This window comes from Eutrigla gurnardus, assembly GCF_963514095.1.
Source record: "Eutrigla gurnardus genome assembly, chromosome: 7".
Classification (NCBI taxonomy): Eukaryota; Metazoa; Chordata; class Actinopteri; order Perciformes; family Triglidae; genus Eutrigla; species Eutrigla gurnardus.
In genome coordinates this window covers 22,618,556-22,643,487 of record NC_139921.1, presented here as the reverse complement: position 1 = coordinate 22,643,487, position 24,932 = coordinate 22,618,556, and the positions used below count along the sequence as shown (strand labels likewise).

Sequence of the window (24,932 nt, the reverse complement as noted above, 5' to 3'; positions counted from 1 at the left end):
ATGAAACAGATGAGAGGAGGGGAACGCTGAGGTGAAAACCGCCAACAGCCCGGCAATTATTGTCCGTTTATTTCAAAGGAGATAAGCAGAGTGACAGAGGACAGTGTCGGGTTCTCTCTGCGAGAACCGTACGTGGCTCACGATGAAAGGGAGGAAGGACGTGGCGAGGGGAGAGAGAGAGAGAGAGAGTGGTGGGAGAGAAAAGGGAGAAAGAGAAAGGGGGGGGGGGGAGAGAGTGAGACAGTGTGCGGTTACGCAGCTTCCATTAGCCGTTCCGTTGTCTTCCAAGAACTGGAGCAGCAGCTAGATCAGATTGCTGCATCCACTCAAACAAAGAGCTTTAGTTATTTGAATCCTCTGCCATTGTAGCAGCTAAATTTCCCAAGGCAAATGTTGACGGAGAAAATTGATATTGAGTGCAACATTATTCTTCACCGATCACAAGGCGTTTCCCCTTCGCCAAAGTCGGTGCTCTGTGATGTCTGCGCTCGCCGTCTGCTGAAAGAAGGTGTCAATATTCACTCGATTTCTTTACCCGTTTGCAAAAGAAATGAAACTTGCTCATACAAAAAAACGTACTGTGCGATGTAAATACCTTTTACCTGCACCACCAGGAATCTTTGAAGTGAGCTCCGGTGATGGAGTTTGACCCGATGCACACTTTTCTAACGAAACATTTCAAGTCGGCCTTGTTTGCCAGCCAACAGCTATTAAGCCCGAGTAATCTCCACGGATCAATACGTGCTCAGCGGCCAGTAGACAGTGGTTATGTGCAGCATTTTAAATACAGCCTTAATCATTAACAACTGCCTTGAAACATGAGATAATCCAATTCCCTATAGACGCGCACGCCTATTGACTTTAATCCCTCATGTCTGCGAGAGAGAATTAAGTGTTAACTCTGACACGCCCATTGAAAACATATGTCCTCTGGCACAGTGTTCAAGGGGTCAACTCGTCACCAGGAAATAACAAGTACGTGCGCGAGCCGAGGAATGTTTTAAGCGGTTGACATGACATGTGGAAGTGGAAGCATACGCTCCGAAACGCAGCCGATTCTGCAAACCGCAAAAAAAAAGTGTACCTCGACTCGAAGGATGGGCGACTGCTGTGATGGAGCGAGACGGACTGATGCGTACAAGCGAAGATAGCGTTCATAGTTTATAGCCAAAGCGAGAGAAGTTCAAAAGTTACTTTTCCGATTGTTGCATTCCCCAAAAGTCCGAGGGGCGGAGAGAGAGACGGGGTTTCCAGACAGGCACTCTGTTGGAGCACACTGATGCTTTTAGTGAGGTGGGAAAGGTCTCCGTCTAGCTGCATTAATAATCTTATGGAGGCTTCAGTGAAAAAAAAAAAAAGCTTAAGTTCAACCAGGTCTGCCTCCTTTCCTTGCACTTGGCAACCAAAGGCGGTATCTAACGTGATTTCACAGATATGTAGGATCGCCAATAAATCATTTGCAAATGTCTTGTCTTTTGCCAAACAAATTTTATGAATTAATTCATTTCACCTGGGTAATTGTGACATATGTCTATGTATGTTGCACCTGGTCAAAAGTTGCATTTAAGCAGGAGTAAACAGAGGATTGTGTCTGAAAACCAAATATAATATGGGCAACAGTGTGTTTGTGAAATTAGCTGCGACTTTCTCAACAGCGCAGACTTTCCACTGGTCGATTAGAATCCTCTACTGACATGTCCTTTTAGCACTTTATTTATAAGAGATCGTGGTCTTTCAAAGTATTTCTGTGAGACCATTCTGGCCGCTGGAGTCATAAGGCACAATATATTTCTTTTCCTACACTTTCCAACATAGCATCCACACAACTACCATTTCTTTTACGGGTATGTTGAGGCACCTTGAGATTTCATAAACATTCAGCCAAAGAGATCTTTTCCTGACCTCGACCAAAAGTGTTTGTGATGCCTTAAACTTGCATGCGGGTCTCAGGATGCGTCCTCCAGGTGTCGAAGTCCATTTTATATTCATTCCCACAAATGAAAAAACTCGCTTAATAGTCTGTATGCGTACAAACTCAAATCTTAACATCGTGTATGAACACGCGTGCTTTCAAACTTCCTGAGTGGACACTCTTCCTCACACACACACACACACACACACATAGTCAAACACTAACAGACTCTGGAATGTAGGAAATAGATGGCGCCCAGTTTTGTTTTCTTTCTACAGTGTGCACTTCCCCCCTTAGGCACATCCAAAGAAAATATTTGTGTCTGAAACACTCGGAAGGTTCGGGGAATAATTCATTTCGGGGCTCCGTGATGAAAACAGATTGGTAATTCTTTTGACTTCATTTTTTGCCTGTTTACTTATGAAGAACAAACAAATACGCTGCTGCACACACACACACATACACACACACACACACACATACACACACACACACAAAATGCAAGTTCTCTACAGAGTTTGGAAAAATGTGGGTGTTTTCTGGTGTGTGTTGGTTTTAATACCCTACTGCTTTTTGTTTTTGTGTTTTTTTCCCCCTCTGTGGAATTCGGCCCTGGCCACTGGCTGAATGAAAAATAAAGCACAAACATGTCTGAGCATGATGTGTGTGTGTGTGTACAGGGCGGACATCGGGAGATTGAGAGCAGATTCCTTAAAAAATCAAGACAAAAGATGTCAGCGCCACGGATAATCCACCGACCACCTGTTTATTTATTCATACGCATAACGTTTTAATTGGAGCCGTTTCAGTGGGCCACTCATACGCGTAAATATTTGTGTGCGAGCGTGTCCCTAGTGCGTTTTCTTTGAATAAATGCATATGTGACCATCATTCGTAAAAATAGAATTATTTCATTATAAGCGGGAAGGAAACAAAGAGACACAACATGTGACAAGCGAGTCAAAGCCTCTGGAAACAGTGTGGAAATATCCATCTAAAGGATCATTATGCAAAAGCGACAATAAACTGGTTCTGATGATAAACAGACTGTCATATCTCTATACTGGAGCCAGAGGGCAACACACTCTGTGACATCCATCTTCTTTAAGTAACGCCGCTCATAACGACGCAGCGCATGGCGAGAGCAAAACACACACACACACACGTCGCAAACACACAAGTAGACGCTGGCAATCACACGGTATTAATATTCTCAGTCGCTTTCTCTCTGTCGAACAAACACAGCGAGACGCACACGCGCTCACACAAATCTCCAAGTAGTTTAATACAACCGGGTGATGCCAGGGGCGAGGCAGAAGTCATAATCAGCAGTGTGTTTAACAGCAGTGTGACAGGCTGATGCTGCTTCGGTGTAAGTAAAGAACGTGGGAATAAGCAAGGGGCTGAATTATTCAAAACGGAGGAGGGCTCACACACACACACACACACACACACACACACGCCGGTTGGCCTGACCCGCTCAGCTGGAGCCGTGCTGGGATAATCCCAGGAAGGGAAGGGTCGCAGGAAACAACGTACGCCTTCTTCCAGCGAGGTGTCAAAACAGTCCAGACGCAAGACTGAGCCGAGGTGGGAGGTTTGAGTTATTCGAGAAAAGTCGCGTGACGTGATTGTAAATTGGGGGGTTCGGTGAAGGAAAGGTGACGGGCGTGTGGAGGCCGCCGCAAAAACACGGGAGGAGACGTGGAATGACAAATTTGTTGGTTCCAGCTTTTCAGATGTAGCGTTTGCCTCTTTCCATAATAATACATCGTTGGCGTTGACACTGCCGGTTGGGCGAAAATAATAATTTGAAGACGCCAAATTGTGTGAGTGGCATTAATCACCATTTCCAGACATTTTATATAGCAAATAATCAGTAACCCCCCCTTCTCTCCCTATATTCCCTCTCTATATCTGCACTCTAAACATGGCGGGATTAACTCCTTTGGGGCCCTGGTGCAAACGTTGGTTGCTGGGTCCCATTAACCCCCATGCTTCCAGATCCCAGATTTTGCTGTCTGTTCATGCGATTAGACCAGCTAATGTAGGGATAGGAGACACATCATTTAAAAACTACACTTTGAAGAAGATGGATCCTTTTCATCTTAGCGGTTCATGTTGAGTGTTACAAGTACAAACCAGTGGTAAGCTTAGATGTTATCGGTGGTAATCCAGCCTCTGCTTTAAAACTGCCCAATAAAGGCAAAATGCCCAAAACATAATCTTGTCAAAAAGAAAAAAATGTTGGTTTCCAGTGAGGAAAAGGCCATTTTAATTATTGAGTTCTAAATTCCAACAATGAAAAGCAGTAAATTCTCACATTTTAGAAGCTGGAATAGAGCCACTTCGGGGTCGAGTCTTCCAGGGAACAGAAAGGGGGATCTGATTGGGATCCAACCGTCTATTTAAATAAAATGTGTTGTTCGGAGGCGTGTTGCTGCGTTCTTTTTTGGAGAAAGCTGGCACCAGCAAAATGTCTTGCTTCGTAGTTAAATGAATGACTAAGACAGTGAATCAAAATGTGTTAGCACTTTCTATTAACTCACCCTTTATACCGGTTTGTAAGTGAAGTGGCTCATAAATCATTTGGTAATGCTTCACAGATCTGCAACAAGGCGTAAAACAACTTTTGGGTTGCCAGGTTGTGAAACATTCCTTTAATATGCCTCCACGCTAACCCAAAAAGCTAACATTTTTTGCTCTTTTTTAATCCTTTTAACTGAGCAAAATCCAGTGTGAAACCCACAAGCATTCATAAGCATAAGATCGACAATCCATTAATAAATATAAATAAAAAAATAAATATCCATGTATCTGGAAATCGTGAACGCCTGGCCTTAAAAACATGGCCTGACATCGGTTATGATGGTTTTCAGGAGGAGGTTGACAACGTTCAACTGGGAAATCACGGAAGCTGCGGATAAGCACACTGCCAATTACAGCCCGACTAAACACACATCACACATCATCAACCCAAACCGCTCAAAGTGAAAATATACCCTCATCCCTTACCAACCTCATTTGCCATCAGCCACAACCAACTGCTGCTTTCACCCCCCCTCGGGCCTGCTGATTGGGCTGTTCTCACTGATTGAGCTTCATTTAGGAAAACATGTGGGAATCAGGCCTGCGTTAGTTTGCTAAGATTGCACGCAGCCAGACATTTTCGCTCTGCCCTATTACCACAATAAACATCTGCAATGAGAAATGCAAGAGAAATTGCAGCTCTGGTGAGGGAAAAACATAAAATAAATACAGGCTGCCTTATCTGAACAACATCCAGCAGCTGAAAGACGTCACTCTTCCACTGGTAGATGTGATTAGTCGAAATATGTTCGACAGTAATCGCTCCCGGGAATCACAACAACAACAACAACAAAAATGCGCCTGGCAAGTTTTTCTCGCTGCATTTAAAGCGAGAAGCAGCCGGTCTCAGTGCTGACCACCAGCGGTAGCAACGCGAGACGCAACGTGAACTCACAGGAGTTGGTTGATCTCATGGTTGTCGGGCATTTTGGAGCTTTCGAGCAAACGAAATGGTGTTTTCTTGTAGGCTGATTGGGAATAAGAAAGTGTCATTCAGAGTGAATAATTCACTGGTTTCACAATAAAAACGAGCATTTTTATTAAATTAGGCTTTTAATAAGTTCAACAAGCTTCACTGTTTTGTGTGTACACAATAGAATTACTTTACATAATCTGAGGGTGACATTTTTCTTTTCCTGATGTTGTTTATTCACCTTTAAGTCTCCTTATTTTTACTTTTGCAGACGTATATCTGTGTTTGCGTACAAGGAGTACAAGTTTAGATCTTTAGATGGTAACTTTCTGACATGGTTGCATGTTTTGGGGGCGATACATTCGAATTTTGAATTGAAATAACCGTAACTATGCAGGTTTTAAATGATGGGATAGAGTTGGGATACCTCAACATTTTTGGTAGATGCAGCACTAATAATTTTACAGCAGGAAGATAAAGGCATGGGGTTTCCATATGAAAAATTCATATTTGTAGCCTAAACCAGAACCCATTCTTATTTTGAATTAGAGGTTGATGTTGTGACGATTTAACTTTTCTCAATGGGTCAAATCTGACCTCCAGTTTGTCATTATAAATACCACAAAATAAACCATTCATTTATTATTATTATTTATCTATTTTGAAACATGGTCCCTCTGCAATAAAAGGCAGGTCCTTGAAAGGTGGATACCACTTTAGAGCCCTACCATTTCAGTATTATAGTGTACTTTAGTGGTAGATATTGACAAAATAATGTATGAATAAACAAGTCATCATCCCCTTGGGGCATAAAGGATATGGTAAAGAGTACAATATTTCCTAAGGTATAAAATAGCATAAAATTAAAATTCTCAAGCAAAGTATCTAAAGTGTGGCTGTGTAACTTAATAGACTTCAGCCATTGTGGCCACAAATTGCAACTCCAGGATAGTAGCCACTTTATAAAATCACTGAAATGTTCATTCATGATTTAATAAAACATATTCAGAAAACTGACTCCATAATGTCAGTAACATAGCAATATGCTACTATGCTAATGTGTTAAAATATGGTTTATTCGACTCAAGCTTGTGTTTGTAGACAGAAGGATGTGTTATGAGCTGTCTATGTGAGGCCACTGGCTATTGGCTGCGAGTGGATGACGCGGTCGTTAGTTGTCAACCAATAAATTAAAGCGACTCTCCTTTTTACTCGGTTTTCGGAGAGAGAGAGCGAGCGAGGGACGTTGAAAAGGTAGGAGTCGCGCTGCATCCTGGGTACATAGCTCCATGGTGATGCAGTGAGCCTGTTGTGTGTGTGGACGAGAAACCAAAGTAAAGTAAACGGGGGAGGGTCGGCGACTGGAGGGGGGGCTTTCAAGCGAGTTACAATGCGTCTTTCACGGTGTTGAGCGGTCACGGTGAACGATGAGCCAACTTCGCCGGTCATCTCGAAGCGGAATGAGCCACACTTGAGCCCCGACGAACGAGTCCCTTCTTGGCGGCGGGGAGAGCGAGAATGCAGACGCCGAGCGCCCCGCTCCCTGTTGTCGGCTTGACTGGGAAATGGTAGCGTACTGTAGGAGCCGCACTTGGAAGGAACATGGTCGAGAGGAGCAGCAAATTCTTGTTGATCGTCGTCGGATCCGTGTGTTTTATGCTGATTCTCTATCAGTACGTGGCTCCCGGGGTGATCAATTTCGGCTCCCCGCACGGTTATTTCACGGAGGAAGACGAGGGTGACATCTTCCCCACTCCGGACCCGCACTACGTGAAGAAATACTACTTCCCCGTCAGGGACCTGGAGAGGACGATTGATTTCCAAATCAAAGGGGAGGACGTGATCGTGTTTTTGCACATCCAGAAGACCGGCGGGACTACCTTCGGCAGGCACCTGGTCCAGAATGTCCGCCTGGAGGTCCCCTGCGACTGCAGACCGGGCCAGAAGAAGTGTACCTGCTACCGGCCGAACCGCAAGGAGACCTGGCTCTTCTCCCGGTTCTCCACCGGCTGGAGCTGCGGCTTGCACGCCGACTGGACCGAGCTCACCAACTGTGTGCCGGGGGTCCTCAACAAGAAGGAGAACAAACAGAAAAATCAAAGGTAAAAACTGTCACACGTTTGATTCCTTGACTGTGGATTATGTTGAATGTATTTTTGGAGGGTTTGGGAAATAACAAATTGCAAATCAAGAGGGAACTCTTGTTATTATATCTTTTAATTACTTTTAAACGAGATAATTTGTATGTTTTAGTTTTGCAGGATTTTACTTGAAGGGACAATTAGTCAATTCAGTTTCAGGATGAGATTAAGATAATCTAATCACAATAAACTAAATGAAATCAAACTAATTTGATATGATTTACATTTATCTACGAGTTACATGTCTTTTTTTGTTTACACAGCCTCTAATGCAGGCTTGAGTCCACTATAACAGGTCTAATCTACTGCTACATTTTAAACCATTAATTCACACACAATATCCAAACTTTACTATGCAGCTATTGTTTTGTCCACAGATAACTGCATTTGTGATAGCAGAGAAGATTAAGCATTAACAGAAGTTAATAAAATGGTGTTATTATAACCCCCTATACCCGAATACCATGAAGGCATTGAAGTTCCCACAGGATGTTAATGGGTGTACTTTTGTTGCTGTGTTATCTTCAATCGAAGGTCTTTCTGTTCTCTGGGACAAGTGTTACGCTCTGGTTTGAGATAAAAAAAAAGAAAAGGAAGAATGCCAAGGATGCCTGAGACAGCGGGGTGATAATAAATGCTGAGGGAGAAATTGTTGATCGACATTGTTCTGTCACTAATGCCACGGGAGCTCAGCGGTGCCTCTGACAATTGTTGATGGGCACTAATAATATCAGACTGCCCTCTGTTTCCACCGAATCACATGCTGAGATTCGGCTGAATTTATTTCAGGCGTGGGGTGGGGATGGGGGGGGGGGGGGGGGGGGGAGTGTAATGCATCCAGGCAACACATCCACAGTAATAATCCCTTCCATTGAGTGCAAGGTATCCAGACACGACACGCATTCATATTAAGTTATAGGCTAACCCATTTTCTCCTCAGTGCTTCCCCATTGTTGTTGCCAACATATTGCATCCCTCACTCACTCAGACATATTGACGGCTGTATCAACTTCCATTTCACTGCACCCTTGTGGTTCAAGGGTATGCTTGTTGATTAGGTTATGTCTTTTGTATTGCCTTAGCTCGTTCAATATTTGATTTTGGCTGTGAGTGATCAATAGAACAAAGGGGACAGGGGGATGGGGGGTTCAAAATATGTGGGGATTGAAAGAAAGAAGTGTTTTTCGCCTCTCTGCCTATCTGTCTGGCAGCCAGGCGCATTGGAGGTGTCATGCCGGCTGCTCCGCTTCCCATAGCCTACTCAAACTGTGGATCAGAGCTGCAGGCTGGGCAGGGCTGGGCTGGGTCGGTGTGGGGGGGGGACCCTGCGGGGGTTTGGCTCCGCTCTAATCCGGGTGGTTATTACTGCTGGGACTCATACACACACACACACACCAGCACTGGTATTTGCTGCTGGCGTCAGTCCCCGATTCCCGTGGTTTCCCCTGGTCAGAGGTGATAACGCGTTCGGCCGTTCTGCGCGGCGAGCCGAGATATCGCAGTGGAAGCAGGATAAACGGCCCTTTCATCACTCTTGTGAGCACTCCCTTCCCGAGCCACGATATGGTACGGGCTGTGAATTTATTTGTGTGCCAGCGTGCACCTGAGGAGGCCGCGGGAACAGAAAGAGAAGGGGGGAGATGAGAGAGGTCCCGGTATGCATGCACGGGGAGAGGATCTCTTGCCTCTGGTATAATCGACTATCCTATCACTCCTGACAGGAGAAACAAGGGACTACAAGCGTAATAGCACCCTGAAGAAAAACAATACTGCTCCATATTTCACGCAGCTCCACTTTCAGGGGAAAGCGAAGTGAACCGCCGCACAGAGGAGCTTTGAAACGAAACTGCAATCACACAATCTGTCTCCCTTCCTGTGTTGTTGCCTGCTTTCTCTGCTTCTGTGTATGCTTAAGTCCTCGTGTCCTGATTGTTTTGGCTCTCTTGTACCACGGTGTTAATGCTTGTTTAGGGACATTTGTCTTGAGGGCAGTGTGGTGAAGAAGCCAGAGCAAGTGCGAAAAAGATCATCTGTGTTTATAGAACGGTGGTGAGGGATTTGTTGGCGCCGTGTCGTACGCATAGCCTCAGAATCAGCTGTGCGTATTGTCAGTGTCGGCGGAGAAGAGTCTGCAGCCCCAGCCAGTGGTTTCACACCGGCACACTTTTTAGAGGAAGTGTTTTTTGTTTGCATTTTTAACCGTGTGAAAAGAAAAACGATCACTTGAGAAATCTTTGACCACATGACAGCAGCCTATCTCTGTTTGAGATCTCTCCGCAGCTGTGTTCTCGTCCAGCTGTCAAGTGCATTTTGCACATTTTAAACGCTGCAAAAAATAAAACGTGAATCGGGACCGTTTCCATCAGCACATAAATACGCCTCCAGGATGTCAAAAACACACCTACATGGAATAATGGAAAAACTTGACAACAGACGATTAGATTCAAGAATTGTTGAAAAGTTCTTGGGGAGTTTCCAATGGTCAGTCACTGTCATATTGGTTAATGCTTTAATTTGATTAGGGAAATGTATTTGGGCCTTCAACAAACGATTATTTTTGTAATTGGTGCCAGAAGAAAGTCAAAAAAATCATCAGGTTTTAGAGCCTGTGTTGACTTATTTAAATCGACTCCAAAATGATTATTATTCAGATCATAGACTGCCAAAAAAAATCCTAATCATATTCGAGAACCTGGAACTGCAATGTCAAATCCAATGGTGTTAATTAATCAATTATCCAAATTCAACAAATGTAATATTTGAAAATCAACTAATCAACATTGTCTTATTGTTTCTGCTCCACTTATGTTTATATTTCTAAAGTGGAGTATAATGACTACTACCAATTTCCATTTAAATGACAGCGAGGCAGCCAGGCTGACATTTATGTGATTTTCTTAGAAGAACATCTCTGAACGTTCAGAGCTCCTATTGAACTGTTTTGTATTGGGGGGGGGGGGTGTAACATTTTCCCGGGCCCTGTTGTCATGGCTGTATTATTTATTGATCCTACAGATGGATCTGTATCACTGTGTGCACAGTTTTTCTTCAAAATGTGTCTACTTCACGGGAGCATGAAAACATTTGAGACATTAAGTAAATTGGATTGAACGTGGTGACAAATTCAGTAAAGCATAAATTGGGATAATAAAAAAAAAAAAAAAAGAAGCTACAATGGATTAGGCTCAGTTTGGTCTAGTGACAAATGTGTCAGCTTTGGAGGGAGGCGCATTAAGCAGCAGCGAGCGGCAGCGAGATGACTGGCTTGTAATAGGAGAGACAGGTCTGTCTTTTGATTGGTGATGAGATGAGATCGAGATGAACAGTGGCATTGTGGGAGGAAAAAGAACTTGCGCACTCGGCAGAGCACCAGTCGGAGTGGATTTGTCATTCCCCACCTCCTTTATCAGTTTTAATGTTCTTCAGCGATCCCATGAGACACACATACACACACTCTAAGACGCACACTAATAAGTGTGTGAGACAAAAAGACACAGCCCCCCTAATGCAAGGCCTTAGATACGGGGCTTCTAATTGGTTAAGGAGGTATCTACCACTTTACTCAAATTAGAGCCACACTCTCAGATGGGGGATACCATCTGTCCCGTGCATGTGTGCGTTTGTGCACACATCTCATGACCGTCTGTGTGCGTGGCTCTGTTTTTAATCCTACTGTGTCACGGAGCGTCTTCGTAAGTGAAGTGATGGGGCTAATTTTACTGCCTCTTTCTTGGCCCCCTTCATATCACTCCCTGTTTTTTTTCTCCCCATCTCTTTCCCTCCCTCCCGCCTCCTCTTCATCCCCTTTGCTTGCCTCTAAAACACCTTTCCCTCCCTCTCCTTACATCCTTTCCTCCCTCCTTCCCTCCATGATGGTGTCACTCTATAATCAAACAGCAGGCTTGCTTTCCGCTTGGTGGCTTTATGGCCGGGGGGCTCACTCTCTATCTTTCTCCTTCACTTTCCTCTCCCCTCTCTCCATCTCTGCCCACTCGTCTTTCTTTCTCTCCTTTGCCATCTTCCTCTCCCTCTCCCTCCGAGCGTGACTACCGCATTAGAGGAAATGTCTTTTCATGGAAGATTTGCTGCAATTTCCAAAATGGCTGCTTTGCCTAATGGACAACTGCCTTGGTTCTAATGAATGATTACATATATGAGTTTGAGAGAAAGTGGGGGCGAGGGGGGGAGAGAGGGAGAGGGATGGAGGTGATGAAGAGGGATATGAGGAAGAGGATGGGGATGAGTGTGGGACAAGAGGCGAGCTGTCAGGGAATGATTGAAAAGATAAAAGATGGCGCAGTGAAAACGTTTAGTTTCATTGCTGGGGAGGGGGCTAGTCAATTAGCACGGTTGTCAAGCGCTGGGCATTACTCTTCTTTCAATAGGTCTGTTTCAGATTCACAGCACAAATCACTGCACTCTCTAAGATGGCTCTGTGTGTAAGTGTGTGTGTGTGTGCGTGGCGTGAGAGCGGATGCGCGTGCACGTGGTAGCTCAGCATGGCGCCATCAGCCAGCCAGTCAGCCAGCCAGCACAACCCAGAATCCAGATGAACTCCAGGAAGCTGCAGAGGCGGCTCCTCGCTGATTGGCATATCGCACATATGTGTGTGTGCGTGTCTATGTGAGTGCGTGTGCACGGCGTGCATGCGGAGCCAGGCATGTTGGTGTTAATCCAATCAGATTAGCTGGGTTTAAGCGCTGGCGGCCAGGCGCTCCAAAGCGGGTTATGTCCGCTCATCCTGCGACTGCGATGCACCGCGTTCCAGCATTCCCAATCCCAGCAAACATTCCCGCGTCCCTCCAGCCAGTTATTCGCTTCCCGTTTACTCGGCTCAAATCACCTTGACTTAACGGAGAAGCCTGCTTGTCTTAGTGGGAACCAGGCGTTAATGGGGGGGTTTACCAGTGGTGACGTCACATCTTATTGTACCAGATTAAGTTGGTGTGTGAGGACTGATAAGCACTTGTTTTTGACATTTTAAACACCGAATCAACCTTTTATTTCGGCTTGTGACCTCTAAAACAACACCATTGTCTACTTTCAACCCCTTGTCACAGATTATGTGTTCAAATTGTCACAAAACAAAATATGATGTATTCTCATGTAAGCTGGTACCAACCAATCTGCAACTTTAAGCAATAAGAGAGTCCTCTGCAGCTCTGTATCGCATTACATTCTAAGCCTGCCCGCTTTATAGCCCTCCAATCAAACACAAAGGTCATTATTCTGTTTCCTTGAGGACTTCTCACAGTACAGGAGCTAAAGACACTCTAACTTCTGTTTTGGACTCCCAGCGTAACACTAGATCGGCCCGCCAACCGCAGATAATGCAGTCAAGCGAGTGGCCATTCATGTTTTGTGCTCTGCCCTTCACAACACAGTGAAAGGATGGTCGCCTCGCACACTATCTCACACATAAAAGAGGTGAGACATGGCCCCTATGTGTTTTTCCTCTTCAGTAGCTCGAGGTGAGTGTTGACAGGCCTCTCTCGGCTACATCGCTGCTTCTCCTCCAAATGCAAGAGTTCAGCTCGGGTTCAGCCTCGGGTCACCGTAACGTATAAACCAGCGTCGCAATTCGGTGTTGAGACTTTAGGTCAAGAGGATTCACGGATACCTGTCGGGCCCCTGGCCCCTCACACACACACTTTTCGGTTTAACAGCTGTTCGGCTGTCGTTGATCAGGGATGCTAATGGTCCGATTACGGCCAAACTGTTGGTGAAAAATGCTGATTATAAGAGTATAGGATGGATTATTGCATTTTTAAGGACGACCCTTGAATCAACATTAAACTGCCCGGAGTTTACGCTGTGAGGTCAAGTTAAGTAAAGGCCCACATTGATTTGCCCCCAGCTGTTTCACCTGGCGCATAGCAAAGACCGGACAAGGGGGGAGGGATCCGCTTGATCGCGGCCGCCTTTCTCTACCGGTGGTCCGTGCAGGGTTATCTCTGCTCTGCCTGCGAGCCTTCATTATTGATTAGCCATTATGGATCGCAGAGGGGTTTTCCATTGATTGATGAAACTCGAATGAGGCTGACATTGAGCAGAGCCTTTCCAGATCCGATCCAGCTGTATGCTCAACATACAGAGCAGATGGGGAGAGAGAAAAGGAAAGGGAAAAAGCAAGAGTGATGTGTTTCTTAATCATTACACAGCCTCTGTGACTCTGTGTGTCACTCTTGTCTCTTCCACCCTCTGCTGCTGGCTGTCAAATGTCAAACCCACCCCCCCACCCACCCCCCACCCTGCCCCGCTACCACCAAAGTGATTCTGCGGTCCTGTGGACAAATAACCGTGCGGGGAATGATTAGCACACATTTCTATGGCTGGTAATGAGGGGCGCTACGCTACAGCAGCTCCGCCAACAGGATTACTCCCTATTGATTAGCCTAGCCTAGCATTAGCCCTGCGAGCTAACGGCGGCTGAGTGATTAGTGGGCATTTCTATAGTGGTTAATGAGTGGTGCAGAGGAATGCTATGGTATTCTATCCATGAGAATGGGATTACAGGCAATTAATCAGACAAGAGGCTAGCAGAAGTCATTAGCCGGCCCCCGCGGCAAAGTCGGTGCGTCTGATCCCAGTTCCTGGTTTCTAAATCCGGTTTGGCCTCGTCTGTGTCATGTGGTCTCCTGCCGCATACACGACCCCCGAGTGTCTGTCTTCCCTTCAACACCCCATGTGTCACCATGTGACAAGTTCAGACAGGATGCAACCCGGGAGCTTTCGCCTCGTCCCTCATTTATTCCTAAACAAACATAAATGCACACATTTCCTGCATGCGCGTGGTTATGAATAAATGCATCTATTCACTGTGTGTGTGTGTGTGTGTGTGTGTGTGTGTGTGTGTGTGTGTGTGTGTGTGTGTGTGTGTGTGTGTGTGTGTGTGTGTGTGTGTTAGAGATGGCCCAACGGAGGCATGTGAACGGGGGAGGAGAGGCTGACAGGCGTGCTAATTGAATTGTGGGAAAAATGCAAATCCCGCACTGCCTCTTTGAATTAGGGGGAGGAGTTTGAACTGATTGGGACTGTCTCCTCTTTGGGAACACACACACACACACACACACACACACACAGTAGGTTAACTTTTAGCGAATCCTTAAAAACAGAATGAATGCTAGCGTTGTGTCTGCATCCTTCCACGCCGCGCCCTATCTTTTTCCCATCACCCCTCTCTGTTTTCCTGCCCACCATGCCATCCCAGCACTTGGGTGTCTTTTGTCCGTGTGCATGTGTGTGCGTCCGTGCATGTGAGCGACCCACCAGAAGTGTTGATGCCATTCATGGTAAAGACGGGAGTGAAAGGAAAAAGCAGATTCTTGGTTCTGCTACACTTGGTTTGCTCCAGGGCAGGGCTGTAGATCCGTGTGTGTGTCCGTGTGTGTGTGTGTGTCCGTGTGTGTGTGTGCCCTGCCTTTATTTGGACGTTCAAGGGTGTTTTCCGTGTGAATGTGCGGCCTGTGTGATCTGTGTTCACAAGGGTGTGTTTGTGTGCGCAGACGAAAGATGTCCCTGTTGCTTACCTTGCTGCTCCGTCTCACTTCATGCCCGGGGCTTAATTATATGAGGAAAATGCGTAAAAGCAGCTTTATGGTTGAACTACCTGATAAGCTAGTAGCAAGCATAAATGAATGTAATCTTACACATTAGCAGGAGCATTAGGTAAAATAGAAGCAGATTCGTTTGCGTTGAGCAGTGTGTGTGTGTATGTGTGTGTGTGTGTACTCATGTCATCGGTTGCCATCCTTATCTGAACACAGTGTGCAATGCGACACGCTGTTGAAGGGGGAGGGAGGGGGGGCTGTTCCAAGGCTTCCAAGCTTTTGACGTTGTTTATGAAATCTGATTTTGAAGGAGGTTTTCGTACGTCGGCGACGGAACGTTTCATTTCCGGTTCGACTCCGTGACGCAGAGCGGCGCTTCTTCCTCGGGTGTAAACCATCCGAGCATAAATAGCACCGACTCGAGCGTGCAGACAACGGAATAACCACACAGCTGTGATGCATTGTCGTTTCCGTAGGTTGGCCAACTCATGAAATTAATGGTTATTAACGTCAGCTGGCCTCACTCGCCCCATACAGCCATGCAGTTGTAGCACTGCAGGCGCTGTTGATGGATAACAGTTTTAACTTGAGTTTTTGATATCAAAAAGGTAATTGTGTTGCACACACACACACACACACACACACACACACAATCTCACATGTAAGCAGCAGATTTGATCGAAAAATCTAACAATAGAACAGTAAAGAGCAATTGAGGGAGCGAGGGAGTGCCACCCTGCAGAATAAAGGTCGGTGTTAAATCTAATCCAGTTATCCTATTCTTAGTGTCTCTTCACGTCTTTGTCTCTCGCTCCTCCATCTCCTCCTCCTCCTCCTCTTCACCCCACATGGCATTGTGGATCTGGGCCACGATTATGCCGTTCTCACCTTTTTCTCCCTGAATACAATTTTTTTTAGGGGGGGGGGGCTCCACCTCTGCTTTCCCCTTTCTTTCACCCTGCTTCTCCTACATTTTTTTTTTCCAGCTCTGTCAAAAAAAGTTTCCCTCCTTCATCCTCCCCGTCACCACCCTGTCGTGTTGGGTTCCCAGCGCGTGTCAGCTTCCTCTAGAGAGAGGAAGTGATGTGTCAGGAAGTGCTTTTATCTGCCAGTGATCTGATCTGATGCGAGATTGAGATAAACACAGGATGAGTGTAGTATTCGCTCCCTCACCCTAGAGAACTGTACGATGAAGAAGCCTTTTTTTTCCCTCCGCCTGTGACTGCTATTTTCTCTGTGTGCACAGACGGAACAATTTGGCGTTCTTGGGGTGCCAAAATACAAAAAGGAATTCTAGAGATTCTGCTGTGAAACCTGATGAGAGAAGTTAAGGACGTAGACTTTTAACGGTGACATCGCCGGTTTGATGCCTCGGGATGTGTAAGCCGGTATGGAAGACTGACAACGCGGCCTTGTGCTGTCAGTCAAACTGTCTCTGATGAAGAATTATTTTCTTTCCTCCACCTGCTCCCACATTTTGTTAGACTGTCAAATAAATACAGATCTATTAGGTTACGCCGGCAAAGTAAACTCTTTGTGACTTTCAACAAGACACCAAAATCTATCCGTTTTTGAGATTTCGCCATGGTGGTACTAACAAGCTTGTAGATTGGCTGCTTAGAGTTTAATAAGATGGGGAATCCTCCATTCCCGCTGAGGTTTGACTATTTTTCAGGAAGTGAAGTGTCGTCTTAAATTTCAAAACACTCTGCGTGTTAAAATACACACACACAAGACAAGCGATGCACATCCATCACTTTTATGTGTTGTGCTGTTTTTATGTAGTGTATTTGCTTTAGTGTGTTTTAGTTGTTTTTTTTTTGGTCTACCTGCAGGGAACACTGATGCAAATTAGTTACTAGCTGACTTCGGTGCAATTATTTTTAATTGTACGTTGTCCCCGCAAAATATGAACGATAAAATGAATCAAAATAAAACAAGCGCTCATAAATGTCAAACCGAGCCAGATATTTTCAGATAATCTGCCCACTTTATCCCAACATTTTATTTTTTCCGGTTTATTTTCTCGCATGCGGTGAACGAGGGAATGTTACTGGCAGGGAGGCTGTCCTTCAACTAATGGATCGACTTTCTTTATCATAGCTTAAGTGGTTGTGAGCAATCACTACCAGCCCGACGCCTATAGACCTTCCCTCGGGGAAACCGAAGAGCACTTGTTTTCTACCTCCATCAACTGCCTTAAACTATAACATGGAGTAAAACCTGATCACTCAGGCTTCCCCGTTCCATATGATGGTACTTTAACAACGCAACAGGACTTAAATAAGGGGAAAAATACTTTATGTATAGAAAAACAAGGCAGGCCAGTTTCAAAATCCCCACTAAAAGCGACCAAATGCTGATAACTTTGGTGGATACATCAGCTATTATCAGTCTGACATATTTGAATCATTTAGTCTTTTGGGGTTTTGCTTGTTGTCAAAATTTGACTTGGCTGAGTATCTCCCCATCTAATTACTGGACAAATCAAACCACAACACTGACTATCAAGCAGCCTTCTGTATGGCTGCCTGTCACACTGCTGCCATCTCCATTTAATATTCTCTGCAACAAAAGGCCGGTCTCACTCCCCAGACAGCCGAGGCATGCGTGGTGGTGGTGGTGGTGGTGGTTGCTCAAAAGTTTCTAACAAATGTTACCCCACCACCAAGGAACCTTTTTATGCAAGTCATTGTGAAACGTGTACAAAATAATTTACCATGTCATTTTTTAATATTTAATAGCATTTTATTTTAGCATTTTTAAAAAATAAGATTATGCATTTATAAGGCAGTGGAGAGCAGATTTGAACAGACGCTTTTCATGTGAGCGCCGCACGCCGAATCATTCGTCTGCTCACCAGCAGCGTTTTGAGGTCCAGGATCTCATCTCCCAGGGAAGTGATCAGATGTCGGCAGGACTCTCTGAACTTCCCAATCCTGCATGCGTGCGCTTCACTGGGTGGAAATCCCTCAGCATGCTCTCCTTCAGCTTTAGCGGCGCAGCTGCACCCGTCCGTGACCCGTAGTGGTCCGAGGTCTGAGGTCCGTAGGTCAACGCACCGTCGGCACCGGCGTGGCGGGATGGCGGGCTCTAATCTGTCAACGTGACAGATGGCCTTTTTCCTGTCATTGTTTAAAAAAAAAATGGTTTCCTGAGTAAATTTTCTTTTTGAGTTAACCTTTCTTTTACCACAGAAGACGCAAAAAAAAATGTCGATAAGATGGTAGACATAAATGAATAAAGAATAATACTGGGGCCGTAAGACTAAAAGGCTAATCATCTGCATGATGGCAAGAGGAAACTGTCGGAGTAATGTCAATGTAATCAATATCCCAGAAGCATCTTTCGCTTTGTGTGTGTCCACACAATAACACAAAGAGAGTCGAGGCAGATAAAAAGACGGAAGACCTCCGGGCCGTCCCTGTCGTCCCGAAGGCTTATTCCGGAAAGATGCTGCTCAGCCATGACTTGCGTGATGCTGGCCTTTTTTTTTGCATGTTGAGTGCCACAATGCAAATACTCGCAGGCACTCATGCAAAAATGCAGAGCACGCTCCCTCTCTCACACTCTCGTTCTGCCACACACATTCAAGCCCACGTCCCTCACTGACTTTATGAATGTTCACTCTTTGACGTTTCCCCTTGTTGAATATCTCCCCCCTTTTTTTTTCCTTTCCTCCCTTCCTTCCTTACTCCCTTCTCTCTCTCTCTCTGCTGTCTTTTGTCTGGCATCTCTTCACGCTTGACCAGCCTTGCTGTGACTCTTGACTTCAAAGAGCTACTTCATTCATCAGTCACTCATCAGAGAGAGAGAGAGAGAGAGAGAGAGAGGGGGCCATTCAGCGCCGCGCTAAAAGGGAGGGAGGGGACGAGGACTGAGTTTATAAAAAAAAGAGGAGTGGACGAGTGTATGAAAAGAGGGCACGAGAGAGAAAGAGGATCCGCTCTTGACCACGGGGGACCTCGGGGAGTCACAAAAGCGGGGGAGAAAAAGGGGGGACACATCTACACGCCCGTGCAGAGTCACTCTCAACACTGTTTTGTTGTTTTTTTTGTCCTGTTGGGCGTGTGCAGATGCCGCACATATGATCCCTTCCTCCTCATCTGTCTTCGTTCTATCTCGTCCTCCCTTCATTCTTTTCCCTTGAGCCAGCAGTACAAAGGGGTGTCGAGGCCTGTTCCTTCCCGTAATCCCTCACTGTGTGTGTGTGTGTGTGTGTGTGTGTGGCGGCCACTCTCCGGTATTTCTAACTCTCACCCCTCCGCGTTTTCATCGCCTCCGTGCTCACTGACATTCTCCCTCTTGTTTTTGTCCTCCATTCCTCTATATTTTGAGGTGGCTAGCAAGCGAGTTTTCAGGTCAGTGGGAATTGCCATTGCTTCCCCTCTCAGCTGGAGTCTGGCTCACACTCAACTGCACACAAACACACACACACACACACAAATATGCACATGTTTTTTTTTTTGCTCTCTCTTTGTGCGGTGGTTGTGTGGTCTCTTACACGCCGACGTCTGACTTGTTAAGACGCTTCGCTCGTAGGTGTGCCGGCTCGCTGTTCATCCGTCTTTTGTCTCTTCATCATTCCGCCGTTTATTTGTTTTTCTCCCTCAAGTAATAAGTCATCACCGAAAGTCAGTCACGCTCGGCACGGCGGTTGGGTTTTCGTGGCTGTTCACTTTTCTCTATGAAGCAGAGGAGATTTGTTTTTTTTATGACTCACCTTGATTTTGTGTGGGCATATATGTATGTAAATCTTTAGCATAGGTTAGCCTCTCCTGCTCAACAAGCAGTTTATGATGTTTATTGCCGGAGGGGGGAGATCTGTTTTTATGTAAGAACACTTATCAACAACCTACGTCTGGTTGTACCAGAACGATCCAGTTTTTTCAGATCATGTTCCTCAGTAGATACTCACGTTGCATTTGCAAATGTGCATTCATTTCGGTAAACGACAGTTATAATATTGCAACCGATTAGTTTCATCACAAATCATTTGAAAAATCACAAGGTGACCTCTTCAAATGCCTCATTTTTGCGACCCAGCAAACCTCGGGCAATAAAATAATACACCATTCGTTTTCCATCAGTCCATTAATTCTACTCTCGACCCCATAGGTCAAATGGCAGATATCATAGGTTTGAATGGATTTTTAATTTTCTTTTCACGCTCGATAAATGAGGTGACAAAAATGCAGCCCATACAATCTTATGCAATCCCATGCAAAAAGCAAATCCAACCACTGTTAAACGTATGACAAACAGTTTGCATTAACACAGGTTTTGACTCTGTGTTGGATTACATCACATTTTAAGGCATTTCTAATAGTCTCTCATGCTTATGTATATAAATGGTTGCTCTGATTAAATGCCTGCATGCATGGATGAACAAGTCAACACATTCACAGGTTGCTTTCGATCTTTTAAAGTTGGTGAATACATGTAAAGAAGAGGAATCACACCCACTGACAATCCATCAAAAATGTGTCACAAAAATTTGCGTTCACACACACACACACACACACACGATCTTCATTAGGCAACGCTTCGCCGTGACAGACGCATGCGGGCCGCCACACGCCGGTGCACACCACCGTCCACCGAAGGGGTTGAGATCGCAGGTGTGGAGACGTGCAAGTCGCAGGTCTTAATAAAGCGGAGGAGGTGTGGGCGAGTTAATGAAACACCCTTTTTTTTTCTTCATGTTTTTGCGTGTCTGCGTGTGTATCTTGTTCGTCTCCATGTAAGTAGCTGCACATTCATATCAATAGATGAGTTTCATCAGTGTAATTAAAAGTGTGCGAGTTAGTCACTCGATCCGATGTGGTGAGTCAGTCGGGTTCTCGTAAACCTACGAGCTGGGTAACGGGGCTTGCCCCGGCATGCCCCGACAACATGTACTCTAATAGGAGGAGAGGCAGCGTTCGCCGAGGTGGAGGTAGAGAGACGGAGAAAGCGGCGTGGAGGAGGGAGTTGGAAGGGGGGGGGTGGGGGGATAATTTGAAGTAGGGGAATGGAAAGAAAGGCCTGGGAGAAATGAGAGGAGGAGGAAAAAATGGGGGAAAACAAGAGGGCAACAAGGTGAGGGAAAGTATCTCTTCGCCCCCCCACCCCCCAATGGAATGTTAATCAGCGTAAAGAGGTCAGCCCTTTTGGCGTTTGTGTGTGTGTGTGTGTATGTGTGTGTGTGTGTGTGTGTGTGTTGGGGTGAAAAGGTCAGACACGGTGTTCTGGGTTTTCGGAGCCTTGTCTGAAGTGCTTCAAGTGAACAACTGCACACAGGGGTCCATTACAATGCCCTTTACAACTTTCTTTACAACGCGCTGCCGGCCATAAACAGCTCTTTGATTCATCACTTTTGACAGCATTATCATTGTAATGAAACACCGCGCGGAGGGTTTAATTCCAAGACATCGATCGGTTTTGGAGATTAAAAAAAAGAAGAAGGGGGGGAAAAAAGAGATGCGTCGGCCATGTTTTTCCATCTATAAAATACTTATACCGTGCTGACTTTGGTTAACAAGTTGTTTTTACTTTTTTTTTGTGACCTGTCAGTATTTTTGTGAGACCAGCTGTCAGCTTTTTAGATGAACAGATTCAGATTTTTAAACCCAAACCCTCAACACTGACTTTTTTAGACCTGACATAGACTGCACAGTTAACACTCCTTCCTTTATTGACTCACTCATTCAGTCATTCATTCATGTGCAGTAAACATCAATATTCCATTCAATATCAACATTTCATATATTCTATTTCACATATGCAATAATGTGAACTCAAGTCTGTCTGATTATATAGTTTATATTACTTAAGTTTACTCATTTATAATACCTTTACCGTTATTTATTTTGTTCTCTTTTGCCTCTTCCTCTCATCCTAAAAGTAATACAAATCTTTAAATGAAAATGTGTTGCATCGCTTTAGGATTGTTCAAATGAACCGAATCATTTTTTTCAGCGTGCATCTTTATTTACCGGCCAGGAGATTTTCCACAACGCCAAATTAAGTTGTGTGGGAAGCTGTCTGAAACATTTTTTTTTTTTGCTTTTAATAAAAGATAAAAAAAAAGAGAAGAAAAAATGACAGCCTCAGGTTAATTGGAAATTGCAGCAGTCAGTATTTGCCTTGTGTGTGTGATTCATGCAGTCCAGATACAGAGGTAGCTTTTAGACTTGAAGGTTGCAGTTATAAGAAATAAAAAAATAAAAAAATACACACCAGTCAAAATGATCTTCCGACGACGGCCCATCCAGATGGTATGTAGGACTGCAACCACTATTGGATTAAATTGATTAAAATTGATTGTAAAAGATAGCAGTCATCATTGATTATTTGGGTCTACGTTATAATCACGATGATGTGCTGAGGCAGTGTTTCTGTGGGGAACGGTAAACCATCCAATGCTGTGACTTTTGTAGCTTGTGATGAATTACTGGGAAATGGCGCCAGCTCCTTCATCTCAGGAGGAAGCAATTGCAAAGCGTCCGAGGCAGAGTTGACACGGTGGAGAGAGTTTGCAGAGGCAAACGCACGATAGCATATTCTATTTTCCAATCGTATGCAACGGACAGAACATATATTTATACTGTGATGGATGACTGGCTAACGCCCGGCTGCATTGATCCTCCACACAGCGAGAGATTTCTGTCTTTTTTACGTTTTTTAAATTCACCTGTAATCCTGCAGTTTGAACTTGGGCCGGATAGACACTGGAAGTAAGAGACCATTTCACAGTAAACGTAAACCATCCAAATGTGTCCCAGTTGCCGTAAATGTGACTGGAAGTAAACATGGACCCAAGCTGTTGCCTTGTAATGCAATCCCGTTGAAATGGAGGATTGATTATTTGATGCCGTCAGTCAGTTTAAAGTGCATCCTTCAGCTTTTCACAACTGAAATAGTCGGAGCAATATTATATCATACTAATAATGCTGATGATGATGTGTAGAGATCTTTTCAAAAAGCAAATTTAAACAAGGGGCAAATGGTGAAATAAAAAACAGAGGAGAAAGAATACATAAAAGGGAGATAATTAGTTTTCCTTTAATTGTCCGTCCATGGCTGCATCTTTATTGTGTAGTCAAAGAACACAAGAACTCAGTTTTGTTTTTTGAATATAACTAAAGCTTTTTATCGGATTAATAACAGGCCTGGGCGGTATTACAGTACACCAGGGTATTTAGAAATCCCGACGGTATACATTAATAGACTGTCTATGATGCTGTATTTCAGTGCACGGCACCAACAGACGTCGGTCTCTATGGTGTAACATGCAGCTGAGTCATCTTCAAACTGCAGAAGCTTATTGTTGATTGTCACGTGACTTTTTTCCCCCCAATTTTTTTATTATTCAACCACCCGTCTGCCAGAACCATCTGCTTCGTCCCACCCACTGATGTGTCGGCATCGGGTCATCGAAATTAACATGCTGATTAAGTTGCAGGCGGATGAAATAAAACATCATTAATTGGGGAAAATAATATCAGCGATGCCGTGCGCACAAAGAACAGCAGCACAAGTTGGTGTATATTTCGGAAGCTAAAAGTTTTTAGCTCCGTTTCCTTTGACACGTTTATAACTAACGTTTAGTTCCACTGCATGAATGTCCCACAGTATTTGCCGCAGTGATATTACTGCTGAAAGTAGCAACACGGTCTACGTGGACTCGTAGAAGGGGGGGAGGGGGGGGAGTGAATCGTCTTAATCAGAAAAATAGTTCATTCGGGTGGATGGAGGGTGGATGATTTATGCCATTAATAGTCGGTGCCCACCGTGCGTGGCTTAACAATAGCATGTGTGTGTAATCAAGGGAGGGAGAGGGAGTGTGAAAGTCACGTTGGAGTTCAGCCTCTTTGCTCATTAACGTGATTTTTTCTCCCACTCAACACGACACGGAAGTTACACTACACGCCTCGGGCGTAGAGGGTCTATACACGCTTTCAAATAACATGTATAACCACCACACAATAATCATGTACTGTATGCCATGCCTTCTCTCTTGCATTCCTATTGTGATGCACGAGATATCAGTGGTGGTGGTTTTTGCCACATGGAGGGAAAAAAAAGCTACTTCTTCGGCTCCTGCGTTTTATTTTTGAGGCTTAATTTACTTTGTCAGTCTCCTCTCGCCAACTTTATTTTACACATTTCACGCTGATTGCCCTATTTCTCGGGTCACTAGCCTGATGTGAAGACCGCCAGTTTGTGTCGGCCTCCTAAGCTCTGGTAATTTTTACAGCTAAATCACTCGCAGCAGCTTTTTCCCCCCAAACTAGAAGCGTTTTCACTTATTTCAGTTTATTGGGCCGTATGAGAAAGTGGGCCATGTAATTTCACTGGGGACCAAAACAATCGGACCAGGACCTTGTTGAGAGGGCGGGCTCAGTACGTCTCACTGCACCTCCATGAATTGCGGGGAGGATGATATCCGACCGCCACCCATCTCAGCAAACACTGAGCCCTGCGGACGAAGCGGTAACGTGTTCCCGAAAAACAGTCACCCTGTTTTTAAGCATTTCATGTAACCATATTGTAAACCCAAGAAATCAAAATAAAAAGGGATGTTAATGATGCTGAATCTCGTTTCATAAATAGCAGGACAATCCTTTTGGTTGTACATCACGAAGACAACAGGCACGATTTCCGAGGCGAGTGTGCTAATCAGTGCAGCGATCCACATCCGCGCCAGATGCTGACGCGTCATGTTTGTTTAGCTGTTGAGGAAGTCCTCTCCAGCGACAAATATCTGACTAACAAAGAAGCGAGGATGAAGAGGGTCAAAGCTGTTCCTCTTAGTCATCAAAAAAAGTTGTAATAATATAAGA

The 24,932-nt window shown here is 44.9% G+C and overlaps 1 protein-coding gene across 1 annotated transcript in view; it reads left to right on the top strand.

The window, feature by feature from the left end:
- The first annotated feature begins 6,645 nt into the window (after window positions 1-6,645).
- hs6st1a (heparan sulfate 6-O-sulfotransferase 1a) overlaps window positions 6,646-24,932 on the top strand; it is a 49,192-nt gene continuing 30,905 nt past the window's right edge. Inside the window, exon 1 of the mRNA XM_084013891.1 lies at window positions 6,646-7,516. Within this exon, the coding sequence (XP_083870017.1) occupies window positions 7,017-7,516 (500 nt within the window). The 5' untranslated portion in view covers window positions 6,646-7,016. The remainder of the gene's footprint in view (window positions 7,517-24,932) is intronic.